The 21,668-nt window shown below is 40.8% G+C and overlaps 1 protein-coding gene across 2 annotated transcripts in view; it reads right to left on the bottom strand.

Annotated features, from left to right (window-relative positions):
* The window catches only part of cdh4 (cadherin 4, type 1, R-cadherin (retinal)), a 222,516-nt gene that overhangs the window by 64,158 nt on the left and 136,690 nt on the right, over nucleotides 1–21,668 (bottom strand). For both annotated transcript variants that reach the window (XM_084927687.1, XM_084927688.1), the window contains exon 5: nucleotides 14,164–14,346. In XM_084927687.1, coding sequence (XP_084783813.1) covers nucleotides 14,164–14,346 — 183 coding nt within the window. The remainder of the gene's footprint in view (nucleotides 1–14,163; nucleotides 14,347–21,668) is intronic.

The raw sequence follows: 21,668 nt of genomic DNA, 5'->3' as shown, positions 1-21,668 counted from the left end.
CAGATTCATTGCATGTGTGGCACCTCACTGAGTGGTTTTAAGGAAAGAAAATGACACTGCCACGCTGGAAAAGACAATTGATTTTCTTATCTTAAGCAGTCTGACTTTGGTGTCACCGCTTGGGTTAAAGTATTCCGATCTGACAACAAACCTTTGCAGTCATAGGGGCGCGGGAATGGTTCCCAACCTGCGTTTCTGCGAACGGACGAATTGCTATGTTAAACGGCATTATCAAAAGCATCTGTGCATCTGAGAACTACACAGGCATCCTTGAAAATCGCTGTGTTTGATAATGTCTCATCTTTTCCTGCTGTTATACAGTATCTGTTTTCTCTTTGTTGAACATGAGGGAAATGGCAAAACTACATGCTTTTTAACTTCCTCTTAAATTTCAGTTTTGCATTGCTTTGATCCCTCCTGCTGTGTGCTTGTCACTCTTCAAAGCTGATGTACCCTGCTTTTGATGGGGAAGAGGAATTCAAATAGTGTGATAGGCCATCCACACAAACATCCAACAAAATGAAATAGGAGGGAATAAGAAAGTGAAGGATGAAAGAAATGGAAACATGGGCTGACAAAATGGAAACAAAATTTCCAATTAGAGAGAATGTAGGACCTCAAGTTTTTGCCAGCCTCCCAACTTTTCTTCCTGTGGAATACAATAACAGCCTTGCGCGCGCGAGAGTGGCGACAAATGGGGTAAAACCTGTCAGTTAAGTGGCGTCATGAGAAGGGAATGGTGCAGATGATTTTAAAAATAGTCACATAGGCGCCCTGTGAGTGGAAAGCTGCAGAGAGCTCAGGTTTAATATCTCTCAAGCGAGAGCCACTGACAGCCACCGTCGCACACAGTTATCCCTTATACTCATAAAGAACAGCACAAAGGCAGGCTAGTCCATTATGGATCGGAAACTGAATACGAAATGAACTAAGCTCCTACAGCTTTGGAATATGGTCTCTTTTTTGCCTTACACATCCTTCCTTTCGTTTGATGTGCAGTCTGTATTTGTGCTGCGTATTAGTTTGTCTGTCTCTCAGCCCCATGTGCCCCATTCTCCCATTGCTCCCAGTGGAAAGGAAGCAGTGAGAGTCCCATCAATACAAACGAGCCGGGTTGCCATCTGAGAAAGGTTCGTCTGCTCCGGTACTAGCACTGGTCTTTTTTCACTTTCTAATACAGTCAATTGAATTGAGTCCTTTGAATTCTTAAGGTTTCCTGAGGTAACACTTCTGTGAGCGAGATTTGGATTTAAAGATAATAGAGTCAGTTTTTTTTTTCCTTTCTTGACAATTTAAGAAAACAAGGCTAAAGCCTTTTGGGGGTGATGTTTTTTCCCTCCAGAGAAACTTTTTCTTTAATGTGATATATAAGAGGAAAAGACAATCCAGTTAGAGGTGAGTGTGATAAGAGCGGGGGAAAGCTTAGGAGAAAATCTCTGAGAAGGCAGAGGCATCGTCAAGGAACATGTCTTTTAATGAAAAGCAGAAAGCATTCAGAATGCCAGCAGCATATCCAATAAACAACCTTCAAACAGTGTTTTTTTTCTTTTTCCTTAAGATAGGAAGTCTTTGGAAGACAGATATTTCTCATCCTTAGTATACTTGGATCATGAATCTGGGGGTGGTTCCACAAATTTGGAGTGTGAACTTTTCTGACATCTTCCTCTTAAACTCCAATATCCTCCATAACCATCCTGCATGCCATTCATCATTAACCAGTGAAGAGAAAGAAGTCCCACAACTTTAACATCATGTACCTGCTCAAAAATAGATTAGATGTTCTGTCAAGCGCACACACTCGCACGCACATCACTGCCTCCACCTCAGACCATTAGCCAGACCGAGGAATGAAATGTAGGATAGGAAAAAGGGGCAATTAGAGGGAGAACAAATATTAATGGAAGTTAAGAAGTGACTCACAAACCCAATTACAGCATTAGCCAGGCAATTTAGATGAGCTCTGCAAGAGGCGAGAATCCTGTTGAAATGTACCAGTGGTCTCTCTGCATTAACAATGGCATTAATTCCCTGATTCGCAGCGTGGGAGAAGAACAGAGCAAATACAACTATTCTGTCTCCCTTAGAAAGAAATTCTGCAATAGGAATGAAACAGGCGGAGAGGTTGACGTACTTGTCCTACCCCACCCCAAGCAGGCTGCAGACCCCCAGAGAGATTTAACTCGTTAAAAAGCGATAGTCTTCTACTCTACGCTAGGCTTTTCAAAATAAGGATGATAGGTAAAGCGTATTATAGGTCTTCCAAGTAAAGAGAAATTTGCCACAAAGATAATTATAAGTGAAGACATGACTGGCTGCTGGAAGGCTGACTAAAGGGAAGGAGCAGAACAAACAGCAAAGAGATGTACTTTAGCAGACAGAGCTACAGATGGAGGGAGGGAGGAGCAGGGAGCTTTTTGCTGCTCTTGCACTTTTCCTCTCCATCTACCTCCTCTGTCAAATTGCATCCCATAAACCCAAGCTGCTGCCACATGCTCCCACAGGAGACCTGCGTACGTGACAGCCTAGCCAATCAGCAGCACCCTGAGGCCAGTTGAAAGCCGTTCTGGCACGCCTAAGGCTAGCAGCGTCCAACCAATCAGTTAGAGGCCTGCCTTGAAAGGAGGGCCACGTTTGGCTCAGGGAGCTGCCAAGGCTGCCAATGAGCACCCAGAGGGGAGTTCAAGTGGCTCAGAGGGAAGCTGCCAGAGGGGTCAGAGTGGATGAGGGCAGACTGACAGTTATTTAGTGAGAGGCTGAGCTCTGTGTCACTCACAACAGCACTCAGCCTTTGTACTAGCAGGCCAGCTCTAATGGGACTGTCACCTTCTAATTGTCCGACTGGGGATGCTGAGAATGACAGACACATACTTTCACTCAAACGCACGGACAATGCAGAGGGACAGACACGCATCTTCAGACACAGAGCGACAAACAAAAGCCCCCTGTGCACAATTTTCCTTTGTACACAAATTCTCTGCACTTATCATGTCGGAGATTGCGTTTTCTTGAATCTCACAAAGGCAGACTGAACTGTCCTCGCATCAAATCTACGGCTATTTCAAATACTATTCAGTGGTGATTGTGTGCACCCAAAGAAAAAAGAATGAAGCTGTGATGTTTCCTCTCATCTGCCTCTTTAGCGGGAAAATCTAGCCAGCAGGTAATGCTGACTGCCTGGTGTTCTGGTGTCTGGTTCTAGCTTGAAACAAGGTTTATGAGACTGGTGAGAGAAAATGTAAACATTAAAGATGCAGGCTATAAAACAGGATGCTAAAATGCTCTGCAGAGCTGAGTGGAACTGAGGCTTTGGGTGGTAATTCTCGGTGGGTTAACCCAATTACAGAAGCAATGTATTCCACTGCCCGTATAAATATTGATTAAATAAGCATTACAGTTTCTTTTATGGGATATTTATCTATTTATATGTGGCCACTTCTAAATCACAGACAATGATTTTCCATGTGAAAGTGCAGAGAAGAAAGCAAAGCTGCAACATTCTTCCGTAGCATTCATCATTTCATGACAAAGATTTCTAGTCATAAACTTTTAAAAGTTACATTATGAGCTGAACACTCATGAAAGAGTTGTTCCAAGAGCAGGAAGCAGTAATGAGGCCAAGAAGGAACAGGATCAAATGGCGCAAACAGTCTAGGGCCTCTAAAATTTAATCATCTGCCAAAGCTGAAAAGTGCATCATACTTTCAGGACAGCTCCAAAGGGAGGACCTGTACTCTAAGAAGATGGAAACAAGCGAGCTGTTTTGGAGAAGCTGGGTTAGACAGCACTTCCCCATTAGGAAAAGGTAAAGTATGCAGAACTACATTTAAGGGAACTTTATTTCTGGAAACTGTGTGTTATCATTATGGATGAAACTCTGGGATTCTGGGACGCAATCTGAGGAATTGTGTCAGGGGAAAAGCGAGTGAGCGATGTCCTGATTTAAACCAAAGAGACATGTCAACAAACTCTGCTCCTTGAAGCTAAAAACTGAAGTGAGTTTTTATCACCAATAGACAGGCTCGAGAAAACAATAGTGGAGACATTTCAAATCTTTGACCTCACCTTTACACTTACAGGATAATGCCGTGATGTTTGTTGTTCCATTCAATTCTAATTACATTATATAAAAATGTTACACAGCCGACTGCTGTGGGGTAATAATTTGGACAGATAATGTGATGACTGGGACTCAGGAAGCACTCTGTAGGAAACTGCAAAATCGAACCACTGCAGCACTTAAAGAGCTTAATCCAATTAGGCTCTACATTTATGCAATCTCAGAGTAAAACTCAAAAATGCCCCATGTCTGAGACGAGTAGAAATCTCTCCGGATATTAATTTCTTTTCACCTCATTAGTGTAACCTGGAGTCAGCTGACAACTCTTGTTAGCACTGTCCCAATAAGAGGCGCTAACAGTGTAAATAAAGACATAGATATAAATTACAGTCATAGTGTATTCAAGAACTGAAGTTCATATGAGATGTGACTTCTCGCCAATCAGCCGAAACCAGCTGATTTGATGTACAGTCACCAGAACATCTGATTCTTGAAAACTGAGTCGAAAACACCTCAGATGAAAAACAACACTTCATGTTTTTGAACAAAATGAAGACAAAATGCAGATGTGAGGTAAGAAAAACTTAAGTACCCTGTTACCACTTCCTGAGGAATTAATAGGGAAATAGCTGCCAAACCAATGCACTTGATTATTTGGCTCATTAACTGTGACCGACTCTATAAAAGCAGATGTTTTCTCAGTTTGCTGGTCTGAAGTGTTCATATGTATGTTAACACAATGCCAAGGAGGTAAGACTTTAGCAGTGATCTTGAGAGACAATTGCTGCTGCTCATCAATCTGGGAAGGCTTATAGGGCCATTTCCAAGTCCATCATTCCACACTGAGAAAGATTATTCATAAATGGAAAACATTCAAAACAGCTGCCAATCTTCCCAGGAGTGGATGTCCCAGCAGATTTACTCCAAGGTTAGACTGTATAATGATCAGAAAAACTGTAAAAAAATAACCACAGCATCTCAGCATATCATACCAGCAACCATGCATGTGGTGGAGGGGTGGTGATTTGAGCTTGTTTTACAGCCACAGGCACCTTGTAGTCATTGAGTCCACCAAGAACTCCTCTGTATACCAAAGTACTCTAGAATCAAATGCAAGATCATCTGTACAACAGCTAAAGCTGTGGTTATGCAACAGGAAAGTGATCCCAAGCACACCAGCACATTTGCAGTAAATGCAGAAGAGAATCAAGGTGTTGCAACAGCCCACTGAAAAATCTCGACCTCAGCTTGATGCTGCGATCAGGATCATGAGAGAGCTCTGAATAAACAAATGCCTGCAAACTCAAAGCACAGAAGCACCAATGTGAGACTGATATATCATTCTGAAAATGATTTTTTTCATATTTCAGGGTTTTGCTACTTAAAGTGGCTCTACAAGCTACACGGTGTAAACTTTAAAACCGGATGAGAATCAGATCATCATTATTATTATTATTTTTGTCATTATACACAAAACCTTAAAATTAAAAGAGGGTGCACTTTTTTCACCATGGCTGTTGTTGAATATACAATACTTTTGTAAATCCTGATGTGTTTGAAGTGCTAAAGTAGGTAATTTGAAAAGTTTGCCTTAAAGTTGGTTTCCTACAGCAGCGGTCCCCAACCCCCGGGCCTCGGACCGGTACCGGTCCGTGAGTCGTTTGGTACCGGGCCGCGAGAGTTGAGGCTCAGGTGTGAAATGTATAGTTTTAAGGGTTTTTATCGGTTTTCAGCGTTATTTTGTTATCGTTTTTATCGTTTACTCGGTTTTCCTGGGTGTCACGTGTGATATGAATAAATTTTCTTTTTTCCGGTACCGGTACTAGTTTTATTTTGTTGTATTTATCCGCGACACCTTAAAGGCCGGTCCGTGAAAATATTGTCGGGCATAAACCGGTCCGTGGCGCAAAAAAGGTTGGGGACCGCTGTCCTACAGTATCCTTGAAAGCTCCCACCATCAGCACTGGCAGCAGCAGAAGTGAATGGATGTAAGTACAAGTGATTTCCATCTAGAAAGTGGGCTGCAGGGAATAAGTAATCAGTGTGCAAACTTTTTGGGGAGGTGAGGATTTCTGCCAAGTGTTAAATTTAGATAAACCAGCTTTTGAATAATTTAATATACAGAGGTGCCTTTTGTCCTGCTAACGCAAACAGCCAAAAGCTGGATACAGGGATACTGACACACACAATGGTGTATACACAAGGTGTATGCACACACAAAGTAGACACACAAAGTAGACACAATGTATTTCAATGCACAAGAGATGCAATAAAACTGCAGACAACACAAGCGCATCCAAAAATCATATTACATACTCATTATGAGCTGTAATGAAATACACTGAGCAATGCGAGGTTGTAAATACACCACCGTGTTTTCATTTTGGGTACTGAGCAAACAACTGTACAGACATTACAGTGTCATTACAAATGAGCTAACTCTCTCCCCTGCACATAAAATATAAACACATAAACACACGCAGATTTTAGTTAAAAAAATACCATTAAAAAGCAGACATTCCTTTGGTTTTAAAAGTAAAGGTCACTCTGATGTTGAAGTGGTTGGCACACATAACATTTGTTTACTTCCTACTGCAGTTATTCAGTCTGTGACACTTATGATACTATGCTATATTACAATATATATTATATTAGAATATATGAGTGAGTTATTAAAAAACATAAACTAAATCTTACTGAGAAGCTGGTTTAGACAAGATCTTAATTTTACTTTCAAATGTTGCCGTACGATAAGAAGATGTAATAAATGCATCATTACAGTGAAATTTAGTGCAATAATAAATGGTATAGAATAATGCGCCATAACAGAAACAGCAAATGCAGACATTTTTCTGTCATGTTTTCTCTTGGCTTGTGCAATCACATTTAAAAATAACTGTCCACACTCGGCCCAATTATTTCCAACTCATTGTCCTAACCGTGGGTCAGGGAGGAAGCCAATATTTGCAGCCTGGTTAAATGAAAAGGGGAATTTTTTCTCTCCTATATTCAGACTGCTTTCCATCAGTTTTGCCTCATTGGCCCCAGTGTAGGTGCTGCAGGAGACGGTTGAGATGAGAATGCCACAAATGGCCTGAAACTAATGTTGGCCTCTCTCACCCCGCAGATTTACAGCACTCTTGAAAGACTTTCCATTTTTTTCTTTTCTTCTTTTTTGTTTCAATCTCAGCCTGTCCCCCATTCTCCCTTTTCCATCTACCGTCCTCCCCGCTATTCAGTTCCTCCAAAAAAAGGGAGTAATTCTTGCTATCTACCTTGGTATCCATTTAACTCAAGCTGTTTTTCAACCTCTCCATTTCCACTGCACTTACATCTGTCATGTCAAATAATTTGACAGCGAAAGCTTTGAAGCATATTCCATTTGAACACAATGGTAAATCAATGCCATCAAAGCTGCACCACTTGAAGTTCTTCATGACTGAAACGCACACGTCAAGGTAAATATGGCCTGCAGTAGAATGGAGCTCCTCTACTCCACTGGTGTCTGCGAGCGAGCGAGGGAGACAGAGAAACAGAGAGAGCCATTTCCATTTGTTTCAATGAAGAAAAATTGGCTCTGAGCAACTGAACCAGGATATTGCAATCAAACCTTTAACAGTGCGATGGTGTTGGCAATGTGAGAATGATATGAAACACAACATGAATAACTAATGAGTGTATGTATGAATGATTAACTAAATAAGACTAAATCCATTCATCCATCCATGCTCTTCCACTTATCCTTATCAGGGTCGTGGGGGGGCTGGAGCCTACCCCAGCTACCATAGGGCGAGAGGTGGGGTACACTGGACAGATCGCCAGTGTGTCGCAGGGCTAACACACAGAGACAGACCACCAGCAGGAGTTTCCATTGTCAAATTTTTAGCAAGCACCTGCATGGTGTGGTTTACAATAGCATGGACACCCGAAAAACAATGCTGCTCAGCACTTACAGAAGGAACTGCTGATTTATGTGGATTTATTTTGATGATTTTGAAGAATAAATTTCTGTTTAGCTTGGATGTAAATGTAGCACGTCCCAGCATGATGTACGTCTGCTATGAGGAATTCTTTCTAAATATTTATTAAGATTTAAACTAGCAGGGACTGGATCTAAAGCCGTCTAAGGCAGCATTTATGATCCTGCAGAGGTAGCACGTTCACTGTCTGCTCCAGTCCGAGGACTGCCCGCCTGCCTGCAGAAAGCTTTGTTGCCAGATCAAGGCAGTATAAAAAGTATGTGGTACAAGTAAGACTGGTCTGTTGGCCTTTCTTGCTTGTGCTGTTGTTGGTCTGTCAGCAAGTCGCAGAGAAGAGTAAAGTTATGCAGTGACATAAAAACTGCTGAAGAGAAACAGAGTAGTAAACACAATGAAACGTGTCCACTGTAGCCACCGTCTGTGCTTTTCATGCTGTATATTTTATTTTTGAAGTTTTTGATTGCGATTCCTGGTGAACTCCAATGTTGCTCCCTGCTCTATTCCGGCCCACTTGTCAACCAATTAACATTCAGCAGACGCTTACGTCATCTGCGTTCAACTACAGAGCAGTCAGGGTCTTGGAGGGCCGCGTAAACGTGCATCTAGTGGGTAAATAGCCCCCTCCTCCCTCTGTCAGAACAGAAACGTGTATACAGATGGACTATAAATTATGATTAACTGGCACAAACCACATATCCTAGTGCAGAGGTGTCAAAGATAAGGCCTGGGGCCCAAAATCGGCCCAGCAAAGACTCCAATCTGGCCTGCTGGACTAATGGCATAACTTTTGACTGTATTTTGAAGCTTTTTCTAATGATTAAGGCCTCCCTGTGGCCATTTGCATGTATATTAAACCAGTGTAACTGATAGCTAAATACACAGTTAACAAATGTATATTTTACAGTTAAATCTAAGCTGTCATGCTGACAGATTGCTTTCGTTTACTACAGAATAATTACTTTATCATGTACAAAATCTGAGACAGTCTGCTGAAATTGCACTTCTTTTAGTTACATTAATTTCTTTACACTGACTGAAAGGGGAGTTTAACTGGGCCGGCCCACTTAAGATCAAAGTGGGTTGTATGTGACCCACAATGTAAAATTAACCAATGGTTAATTGGTCTTTCCAAGCCCGATGAAGCTTTACGTGAGAGCTTGAGTGTAGAAACGCGAGAGGACAAAGCTCAAAGAGAGCGAGTGTGTCCTGAAATCAAGTGTGAGAGCTTTAAAGGTTGTTCTTGGCTACTTCTGAGACCAGCGAGATAAAGCACAGAATCCCCCCTGCTCCTTTCCTCGGCAGCCTGTCAGAATGAAGAAATATGTTGCAGAGAGAGCCGGGGACAGACAAGCGCACAGACCAAGAGTCGCATCCCTTATGGTGCACTGCTTTCCGCTCCGGCCAAGGGATAAGGCACGTCTATACTCTGGTGCAATGTATGTAAGAGCATGATCAACCTCAGCACTGACGCGGTCACAAGTATGCAGAAAAGCCTTAATCCAACAAGAAAAGGGGATAAAAGAGGGTCCATTTCTCCAGCAGGGCAGCACAATTTGGGCCCTCCTGTGACACTTCACGGCCCCGTTTTGTGTGTTTATGTGTGAGGCTGAGGGCTTCCATGCTAGCTGACACGCCTGTGAAAGGCGATTTCCGTAATCCTGAAGTGTAAGCCTTACGGTACAAATGGGCGTAAGGGACTTTGTGTGTGTTAGTGTGTGTCTGTGTGTGTCAGAAATGGTAGTAAAAGCTGCATCTCTGTGTTGGTGACTGATAAGAGGCAGTGAGTGAGGAGAGATTAGACAACCAGCAGACAGCCACAAGAGTGTGACACCTCCATGAGAGTCTTGCTTTAGATTTTCCTTATTTGTTTTGCACTGGTCGTATTAGGGACTGGTTACATACCAGTATAGTCAAATTCTCTCCTTTTGATTGTGAGAATTGTGACATTTTACTCAGAGAATGACAGAGTGGTAGATGGGCTGCAGAGTAAAATTGAATTCTTTCGAGTCCCGGGGCTATAACAGCAAATGTGCTCTGAAAAAAATGCTTACAATTCAAACTAAAACTGGTATTATTGAATGAGAAATGTGTGACTGGAATCATTACTTCAGACCGGTGATACACGCCTTATTTTTCTAAAATGTGCTCAGAGTGAGAGAAGTAAAAATTTAGTTTTGAATTTTAAAATCAATTACTTTTTCATTTCATTTTTCATTTCCATGCATTTCCCCATTTCCTTTTCATGTTCGACTTCATAACAAATTCAGCAGCAAAGGTCTGTTTGGAGGGTTAAAAATCAATTTGACAACCAACATGTGATTATGTAGTCTAGGGTAGTGGTGGAAAAACCTCGGCAATCCTATTTGGTTAAACTGCGCTTTGTTTTTGTCATTGTTTGCACAGACAGAGGTATCTGTAGTGTACGTATGACAGAATTCAGCACTGGAATAAAGTACTTCAGCACACAAGCTAACATTCAACCAGAATAGCCTGAAGCAACCTCAAAGTTTTAACAGTAAAAGTGACAAACTGGTAAAAGTCTTCACAGAGCTCCAGTTTGAATCATAGACATTGGACAGATATGCAAGAGCTGATACTTCACAATCATAAACGTACTTCCTCGTGTTGTTATTGTCTGCTCCCTCCTCTCTGTTCACAACTCACACTGATCAAAGTCTGTAATAACCTTAAATAACCTGAATTACTGTGAAGCAGCATTACTCATGCCTTCCACAAGTGTATTCCCGACCCGCTTGTTTGTCGATGGCCTGATAATCAAAACCCACATCTTCTTTTTCATTATTATCAAAACATTCCATGTGACAATTAAATTTATTTGTGTATTCTGGCTCTGATAACACTTTTATTACAGCTGCCGAGGAGGTTATGGTTTCGGTTATGTTTTTGGTAGCATTTGTCATTCTGTCTTTAACCCTTTAAGACCTACCATAGAACCAAGTCCGCCAGAGCTGATATTATATTTTTACATGTTGTAGAGCCATTTTTGGGAGCATTTCAAGTTGCTATACATCAATACAACTGTTAATGCCCAAATTTTAATAATATGTATGCATTAAGTGCATAGTAATTACATAAATTGCAAAACAGTGCAATAAACTACAAAAAAATTGAAAATTGTTTTTGTTTTTTTAACATATATTTCTAGTTAGAGAAATTTAAGAGGCTTATCCCTCAAAACTGTAAATACAAAAAAGTTGCACAAAATAGTTTCCCACCACAGGAAATTTATTTTGAGTGTCTTCATAGTTTTATTTTTGAAATACACCAATTTTTATATACTACAGGAAAAACGAAAAGAAATATTATAGTGCAAATTTGCAAAAAAGCAGCATATGCATCAAAATAAACTATTTCCAGCAGTGCAATATGAGTCCTAAGCATCCCAGAAACGACACAGAAAGTCATAAAGTCAAAGATAACTTTTAAAAACACCAGTATAGGCTCATGAGGCCCTGATGGTAAAAAACTACATTTCCGCAAAAATGACGTAACTTCCGGTTTCGGGCAGGTAATGGCGGACATGCGAAAGTTCGCTCTGACGTCTATTCCAACGTAGGAAGTGTTATGAACAGCTGATCGGATCGGCAAAGCGTGTTTCTGGAATATTATGTTTTTGTTGCTGCAAGCGCTTTTTATGCAGTTTTTGCAAAGCTATATGTGGAAGGAAACCGGGACCTAGGACAAGCTGATGGCATAAGATGTAAGTACAACTCCTCCGGTTTCATATGCAAAAAAAATTATTGCGCTAGCTCACGTGGTTGCAGTTCTACCGGGATTTAAAAGCTGTTGCGCAAAATGGAGCGTGCCCGCTCTGACCGGCTTTAAAGGGTTAAGCTTGGCAGCTTGAAAAGTTTTGACGGGAAAAAACTTTGTAAGGCTGCAGAGTGGGGTCGTGTTAACAATCCATTATAATTTGGCTTACATCCACCAGGGGCTTCAAGGTCAACTCAGTGATTTATTGGTCAAAATTTGACAGAAAGCCTTAAAACTCAGAAACTATGATTCTTACAAATGTGGTGTGTATGCTTAGCAAATAGAAAGTACAGTACGAAGATTTAAAATATCATGTCACATTTGACCTCTGACCTCTCCTTCAAGAGAGAAAGATCAAAGTGATAATAATGCCATATGAATCTTTTTAAATCATAGGTTTTTAGACTGACAAGAACATGTTGGCACAGAATACTTTTTGAGTACACGATGTACATGTACCCCATTCCTGAATACGTATCATTTCTTGCTGTTTTCTTGGAAAACAAAATAAACTTGTGATCAAAACTTTTTTCTCTTGTTATTTATAACTAAACATTTAAACACATTTTACTAAACATTTTTTTTTGCTAAAAATGCACTATAGCCACATAGTAATATTAAAAAAAATAGTTCCTCAAGCCCTTATAATTATGTGACGTATATTTAAAACAGGTTTAAACAGGGCAAATAACAGCAGCTTGTACTTTGCATTTGGTTTTACTGCACACTAACTTCTCAAAGTACACTTAAAAAGAACAAAGAAAACAAAATCAACATATAAAAGAATACTGTTCCCTTATAAGTAAATAGTGCCTGGAGTGTGAGCTGCCTTGGTGGATATTTGCTCTCTGGGTGCTGTATATAAACCCTTAATAAATCCAGATGTCCATGTATGTAAAAGAGTGGGGATCAGTGCAGCAGCCAAAAACCCCGACCTGGTTTACAAAAACTTGTCAGTTCAGCTACATATTCAAATAAGGCTTTATTAGCACAAATTTCACAAAGTCTAATTTATAGAGACCTGAGCTCACAGACAAAAACGGGCTGGAGGCTGAATTGATAAAAACACTGTTAAAGCTTTATTTCACTCTGACCTCGAGGCAGAGGTCTTGCTCTCCTCCCTTGACTTTTTCTTCTGTTACCTCTCTGACCTCCCTATGCCTCCTGCCCCGTGTGAGAAAAACATACCGCTTCTAACTTTCTCCCAGAGTATGGAAGCCCGTTTCCGCCACTAAAAAAAAAAAAAAAGGATCCATAACTCAAAATTCCGAGTTATTTTCTCGAAATTCCGAGTTATTTTCTCAAAATTCCGAGTTATTTTCTCGAAATTTCGAGTTACTTTCTCGAAATTTCGACATATTAACTTGAAATTTCAATTTATTAACTCAAAATTTTGAGAAAAGCAACTCGAAATTTCGAGTTAGCGCTGCCAATCAGTAATCTACGTGAATGACGTCATTTCCTTGTTACCCGGAAGCTGAAGCCCTCAGCTACAAATGCTACAGCTAAGCTACCGGTATTACATCCAGTCGTGAATGCACAGATTGCTGAGTGTTTTCAGCCTGGCTTCACAAATGATGAAATCCTTGTGTTATTAGCTGAATCACATGGTGTTACTATCAGCAAATGTACTCGCGAAAGCACCAATTTGTTGGGATCCGTTTTTGAGTGCGCCATATGCTTCCGGGTAACAAGAAAGCGACCTCATTCACGTATATTTTTGATTGGCAGAGCTAACTCGAAATTTTGAGAAAAGTAACTCGAAATTTTGAGTTATATTTCTCGAAATTTCGGCTTATTAACTCGAAATAGAGTTATGGATACTAGCTGTTTTGTTTTTATTTAGTGGCGGAAATGGGCTTCCATACCCAGAGTGATCACTTTAGATGTAAGTATATTTGACTTACAATAGCCCTAATAACTTAGTCCTTTAAACAACCCTATTTCCAAAGAAGGTATTTTTCCCCCTTTTTAAAAAAAAATATTTTATTTTTTTGTGGTCCCCAGAAGCACAGCAGACAAATCACCTGGCATTATGACTTAAATCAGAGACAAGAGCTGTGCTCTTTTACCCGCTGGGTGTGCTTGATAGAAAATCTCAAAATGTAGAATCTCTCAGCCTCATGGTGATTGTAAGAGATACTACAGAATATTCCCCAGTCTTCTCTCTTTCTTTGCTTCGGTAAGTAGTTTGAAAGAAAACATGGCTTCTACCTGGCTCTTCTTTCAATCTTAGCTTTTCGCTGCAAAGATAACTATACAAAAGTTCCATAAAAGTTTGTGGTGCATCAAACATATTTCACATCAGAAAAAGACACATTGTTTGCTGAAGTTACTCAGACTGTCACTTACTCTGACAAGCATATGAGGGAAAGGTCCTCTGGAGTTTTCAGGCACATTAATAGGCGGGATGACCCAGTCTCGCTTCTGTCGCCTCAGCCCGTTGGCAGAGGAGCCTCTCTGATGTTTTCGAAGGAACTTGATAACCCTGGGTGGTGAATCCCAGACTCTTGACAGCATTTCCTCAATGCCAATCTGAAAAGAAAATGCCACACATATCATAATATATCATGTCATTCTATGTCCTGCACTGAATAATTTTGCGTAATCTTTCATTTGATATTATTTTTGCCATGCCGGGCTTGAAGGTGATTTTACAAAGTGCTGTGAAATGAAAAGTTTTCTCTGCTAAAAGTAAAATACCTGGTGTCAGTGTAACAACAGGTTTTAGGAGAGTGATGGAGGCAGGCACTGGGAAATATAAATAAACATCCCTATGAATGCGGCTGCATCACAATTCCTGCCTTTGGCATGACACCTGAGCCTGCCCAAGTCCTCAGCTTCTGCCTCAGAAAGTGAGATTTCCCCCCGGGCTGCATAGCTGGGTTTTGTCCATAGAGCTGCTGTGCTTTGTCTGCATCCCAGCACAGATTTTTGCAGACAGACATGCTTTCTTCCCATCCCTGTCCTCCCATTCAACACTTTGCCCAGACACAACTCTGTCATCAAATCAAATGGTAAAACACTTTTTTTCTTTGTTTTTGTTTTTTTTATCATTATTTTCGATGTTGTCGAGAACAGTCCAACATATGCGGTAGCGACTAAATCATGTCTATGCTCTGGACTAGTATTCTGTTTCTCAGACCGTGTGTGTTCTCTTATTTTTGATGTACTTTCAAACATCATACAGACCACAGTGGTGGGGACAAGTTATTGCAGTGCATGGGCGAAGACACCCCACCACACTGTACTGACCTCCCCCAGCTATGGCTGCAGAGAGAAGATTGTGTTCTTACTCATCTTGCCTGGTGAAATAAGGGTTAGAGGGGTGTGTAAAAGACTGAGTGTTTTTCCCCGGATCCTCTATGGTGTCCTCCTGTGTAATATGGCTATATTTCTGTAATCCACCTATAATCCTATTGTTGTCTCTGCACCCCGTGTACACACACACATTCACTGGCAGTGTGTCGCTGTCACCTGAAGCACAGTGGAAATCCTCCCGCTCGTCCCACCTGGAATACACACAACACAGTGGCAAAGGGACGTGTGCGCACGAGCAAACACAGACGAGTTACCACGCCAAACGCAGGCCGGCAGTTCATCCTATCAGCACACATCTGCTTTCCCTGCGAGGGAGGCAGACTGTAAGCTACACCCGAACAAACACAGTGAATATTTTTCATCTTTTGTTTTAACTCTTCCCTCATTCACAGCTCAGAGAACTGGACCGTAAGCTCAAGCTCAGGCTCTGAGGCAGCAGGGGCTGAGGGTTTAGCCGGAACGCTACGTAGGGGAAGCGGGGCAACCAGGGGTGAATGGTTAGGGGACAGAAAGAAGAACGAGGGGACCAGATGTGTTTCCCAGATAAGATGGCTCTCATTCTAGCTTCACTCATCCAAAACACTCACAGGTACCAACTGGCACAGTGGAGGCAGCGTGTGCCAGGCCCATCCACGGTAGGCAGGTGGAATTAGTCTCTGTCTGTGAATTTGAGAGTGTTTCTGTGGCTGAGTGTGTTAGCAAATGTCTGTTAAAAACAAAAACAAGGGAAAATAGGCCGGCATATCAACATGACAAACATACAACAGAAAAAAAGCCCGACTCTCTCCAAACGGAATGATGATGATTGAGAATATTTATACAGGCGTATACGGACAGTTATGACATGTGCCATAGTTCATCCTCAGCTATGTTCAGTTTGGTTTGCTGCTCCTATGATAAAACCCTTATCTGCTTTCCCGGCTATCAGCAGAAAATACAATAAATGAATGGATACTCTTTATCGATCTGCCTACTGATTAAGGTCTGATGATAACAAGGTTGAAGAATTCCAATTGGTCGGGCCTCGACATTCCTTGGAAGGAATGAAGAAGTGAATAAGAGATACAGTCAAGCAGAGTCACAAACAACCAAAGGGAGATATCCTTTATTGTAAGCCTGCTTGTGGATGATATCAGTATAGTGGCTGCATGTGACTGTCACTTTCAAACAGCATAGCAGATGACAGGCTGCTGGCATCCTGACAGACCCGAAATTACAAAGAAAAACTGGAACACGCTCTCGGTGGGCTTGCATGGAACTAGGTGCACATTAGGTTTGGGATTTTTCTTTTTTGGTCTGAATAGTGAGTTCAGTCATGCCTGTGCGCACATGGGCAATTGTGTAAAAATAATGCATGAACATATGTGCACGGTGAGTTGTCTGTGAGTTTGCACGTCTCAGTGTGTGTGATTGTGCGCTCGAACACATAACAAGGAGTCAGTTAGTGTGCCTCTGATGTGCCGGAGGCTCCTGAAACCCAAAGGCATGCAGGGCCAGCTGGCACCTCTCTGCTCCCAGGCATGTTTCGTGTTGCTGGGGCAGTCTTCAAGCCCGCAGTCCCTGAGCCCTGAAGCTGACATCTGGAGGTTATCAGTCTGACAAACAGGCAGAGCCATACAATAAGCTTGTGTGCTCACTGATATATCTGCTCTGAAACATTTGATTCAGACCTTTTGATTTTTTTTACTGCAGCAGTTTCCCTTCTAGTTTTTCATTAATACACTAAGACATCAGAGTGCTAGTCTCCAATAAGACGAATGTTCTTTGACATCTTTTATCAAAACCTAAATTGAAGAAAAAAGACATTTAAAAATAAAACTTTCCATCTAAAAAAAAAGAGAAAAGAAAACAAAAGTTGAAATTTTAGTTGTTTCTCTTTGACTGTTGAGAGTTGCAGCTTTCCAGGGAGGACTGTCAACATCATCAGGCTTTAATCACAAAGTTAAAGCAGAATGAAAAAAAAAAGCAAGCATCCAACCCTGACGCTGTTTTCAATGACCGCTGGACCCCAGGGTCCTACGTTCCAACCTGCTCTCGGCATTCGCTGTAATCTACCTTGAACAGCTGAGGCTTTCTGAGGAGAGTGTGGTTAAAATGCAAATCAAATAAGCACTAAAACCTGTTCCGGCAACCGGTGGACTCCAAATCCAGTGGTGCATAACTGATGGGCTCTAAGCTGGTGGAGAAGGCAAACCAACGTGCCATGAAATCAGTATGAGTTGGAGAGCACTCAACGAGAGGCCCTACCTGTGTGTGGTGCGATAGCTTGAGTACATAAACACAGCGGAAAGGGCTTTCAGGCCAAAGATGCTCTATACTTCAATTGCTCCGGTATTGTACACTGGGAAAATTAAATGCTAAAATTAACGGGTGGAGCACATTCCTGGTATGATAATTTCTGCCTCTGAAACAGAACAGAGATACTAAGGTGGTTATTAAAAGCAAATCAGTGCACTCTCACTGGTGCTATACAACAAAGAGAGCACAGCAGGAGAAGAAAGCCAAAGTATATTCAGCGATGAAGCCAGATCATCCGAGTGCAGATGAACCAAGAGCACGATTTGTTACACTAGTGCACCTCTCAAAACAAAACGAGCTGGTGTTTTAGGTGTGTGTCTTTTAATCGCCATTGGGATAAACGAGGATATCTCGAGCTTTTTATATTCTTTGCTATTGTTGCCACCGTTTATTATGCAGAGATAGGCTGCGGTTAGGTGATGTGATTATGATAACCTCTTTTTCTAAAATAACTATTGACTTTCAGAACAAAGCCATGGGCTCAGATAACAACTGCTTTCCTATGTGGGTATTTATTGAGCTAGAATAGGAAAATGGGCCACCCAGTTCAACAGTACTGCTCTGAACTGAGAAGTTTTAACGTCAATTCCCAGACATCATGTGAAGTCACGGCACTGAAAACTGTACAGTGTACAGTAATTACACAAGTGCTAAAACCCTAAAGTTCATTTTGACAAAAGAAGCAAAAAATAATAATTATAGCATCTTAAGAAAAGGCTAAGACTTTTGTACTGGTGCCACAGATTACACGGCTAAATATACTGCACTGCACTGCACTGTGATTAGTGTGAAATTGTACATGGTAGCGAACTTACCTGGCAATCTTAAAAAGGTAATTTAAATTATTAAATGAAATCATTGTCTCTGTGAACATGTCAGCGAGTGGGTTCTGCTGCTCTGTCAGGTGACACTGGAGCCGCTAAACATTTTGGCCTTTGTGCCTTGAAATAACAGCCCCCCTTTAACTCTTTCCCTCTTGGACGCCTACTAGAAATAAACCTTGTATCTCTTTTCTGAACTCAGCGGTTTCTGTCATATAGCAGGCCTGCTTCCAGAACAAAAAGAGTGGGTGTGCGTCAGAACTTTGTGAGGGTAATCTCTGTCTATCCAGCTTAGTAGAGCTACCCTTGGAAAAACCTGGAAACTATTCAAATGGTCATCAAATCAATATATACTGAGGTGTCAAAACCCATTGTTAGAGCACAGGGGCGGTCGTCAGATGTCATCTTTATGGGGAAAAGAGTTACAAAAACTGCAATTTCTCGCAATAGAAAGACTTAATTGGTTTTGCTTTGTAGCTTCACTTGCTGTTTAGGTTTAGGAAAAGATTGGTTTGCATTACAATATGTTGTTTTACTCACCCTGCAGACTGAAAAGTGATGCTCACCCATTGTGTTCAAACATAATGCCAAAGGATGCTTTACGAGTATCCATGTGTGACATCTGGGGACTAATAGAGCCATCTCGCTCATGCCTAAACTCAGAATAAAACTAAAAACTAGAGTGCCTATGGGCTCTCAGTCTTGTTGCATAAATTTCTGTGAAACTGCTTCGGGTAACAATAATGTCATTATTTTGTCTCTCACTTAAGTTCTGAGTGTTTCTGCACTAGTTTGCTCGAGCAAGTTTTTGCTTAAAGGAGTGAGACTGGACAGCATGACCTCGCCTACAGTCAGAGCATCTGCAGGGTTGTGTAACATCATAGGAGGCCACTTTCAAATCAAACTCTGTCAGTTACCTGGGCGAATTCTCTACCTTCTGTCTGTGTGACAGCTAACACTAAAACCCAGATGAGTCCTTTCTGATACCTGCTAGTCATAAATAGTAGATGTCAGCGAGGACAAACAAGTATGACGTGTGTGACAAGTACTGAAAATATATCATTTCTTCTTCATCTTCTTCTTTTTCTGGCTGCTCCCTTTAACCCTTTAAAGCCTGAACCACAAAATAATTGTCAGAAAATACAAATATTTGAGTGTTTCTTAAACATTTTCACAAATTTAACCAAATGAATACATATCTACATCATCATAATAACAATGTTGGTCCAGGATCAACATCGCAACTGACCAATGAAGTTGTCTGAGAATTCAGTTAGCATTAGCCAAGAAGTTAGCTAATGCTCTTAAAAACTATCACTAGCAAACCAACACGAGTAACCTAAATTTGGCTAATGGGAAACCTAACTTGATACTATAGCAAATCTATGACATCACAATAAGATGATCCTGGACCAACATTATTATGATGATTCGGGAACAACACCAACATGGGGGGATATCAGGTACACAACTCACCCCATCCCTAGCATCCCCCTCTGAATACATGGAATTTAAATAGTGAGAAGCATAATCTTTTCCATATTTTTGGTTCCTTAAATGGGAATCCCTTCACCTGTGTGTCTGTTATTCAAAGTTACCCTATAGTACACACCCTATTTTAACAAATACATTTTCCAAGACTATGCTATTGATGAAACAATTATTTACTTTAATTTCTCCTCAGGGCCCAGGAGCAATTTCCCACTCAGGAGACTGGAATTAAATTTTACTGTTGCACTGTTCCACCCGATTTATATCAAGTGAGGAGAAAGTGACAGGAACACATGTAAACACGGCTGCAGCGAAGAATGCACACTGTACTGATTTTCACATTTCCATGTGATTAGAGAAAACACATTTATTTATTTTTTTGTTCAATTATTGAATCCTTCTCCAGCTCCTCGTTGCAAAGAACATAATTATACGCTCAAACTACATCACCTGGTCTTCGCAGACTCCACCAGAGTGGAACATTAGCTCAATCAATGTCAATTATTTCCCAGTCTCCATTATTGCACTGCCAGGAGTAGGCAGAATTTTAATCCCCACTCTGGAATTGCTTTAGCAACATGAGTCTTTGGGCTTTTTGTCATGATTGGAAACATGACTGAACATTAAGCCCAGTGGCATTCAACAAGTAGTGCAGGAAAAACGATAATGGGTTCGTCGCTCAACAAAGTGCAGCCTAGCAGTGGAAGCCGGTAACAGCGGCCATACATTTGCCCCGTCTAGCTTTACAGTCTTTGTTAGCAAATAGGGCCATGTGTGTACTTGTCACGTACAGCGAAGCACTACATCTTTACTGCTGTGCATAAACTGTGATTAAAATCTGACATTAGAGACAGCTGGAAACACAAGATCTTGCATTTCACCCTCAGCTTAACCAAAGGATAGAAACCTTTATCACAGAGATACTTTGAAATAAAAGTCAAATGAAAAAAATCTAATGAAAAAAAAAAGCATATCTGAGCAAAAAATAAACAAATAAAAAAATTGGATTGCAGGCTGATTGCATTTTATTGAGACCAACTCCAGATTCAAATCAGCTTATGAAATCTAAATTCTTTCAGAATATTTTTTTTATCAAATATAGTGAGGTTTAGCTCTCAACATTTGTAAGCCATTAAAGCTGAAAACTAAAGCGAAGATCTGTAATCACGGTTTATTGGCTGATTAGACTGAACCAACAATGTTAATTTTCACAAGTCTGTTGCTCCACTCTTGAAATTAGACGAGCAGCAGAACATGTTACATGAAATGTTTATTAAACATCTGTTGCACGCATACTTCCACGATTCGTTTTTTTATAACCTACTTTCTCCACAAGCACTCTACATGCAGAGCTATTAAGTCAATAAAATACATTATTTGTTGGACAATGACACAATTCTTGCAGTTGTGCCCCTGAACATCACCACAATGGGGTTTAAATCAAATAATCATTTTGGGATTAAAGTGCAGACTTTCAGCTTTAACTCGAGGGGTTTAACAACATTTTTGTTGCATGACCTGTTTCTGAATTACAGCCATTTTTATGCACAATCCTCCTTTTTCAGAGGCTCTAAATTAATTGTACAATTGACTGATTAAGCAGTTTCATGGCCAGCTGGGTCCTGCTCCCTTATTATTTCATGGCAAATGAAGCAGACATAATATCTGAAGTTGCCTCAAAGAGCCAAATTTGTATTTTATAGCTTTTTGTGGTGATTTATGTAGGAAGCTCATCATTAGGCTGATATAAAACCCCAAAATAAAATAAACCTATTCGAGAGTTTTCAAACCTGGTGTATTTAATAGGGCCTCAAAGACAACAGAAGGCAGCTGAAGTGGATGATCGCAGAATTATTTTTGTGGTCAAGAAAAAGAACTTCATAGCCTTTTATTGAGTCAAAAACACCCTTGAGGAAGCAGGTATAT

The sequence above is a fragment of the Perissodus microlepis genome, chromosome 5 (assembly GCF_051167445.1).
Source record: "Perissodus microlepis isolate ML-2025 ecotype Zambia chromosome 5, ASM5116744v1, whole genome shotgun sequence".
Classification (NCBI taxonomy): Eukaryota; Metazoa; Chordata; class Actinopteri; order Cichliformes; family Cichlidae; genus Perissodus; species Perissodus microlepis.
This window is presented reverse-complemented; position numbering and strand designations above follow the sequence as displayed.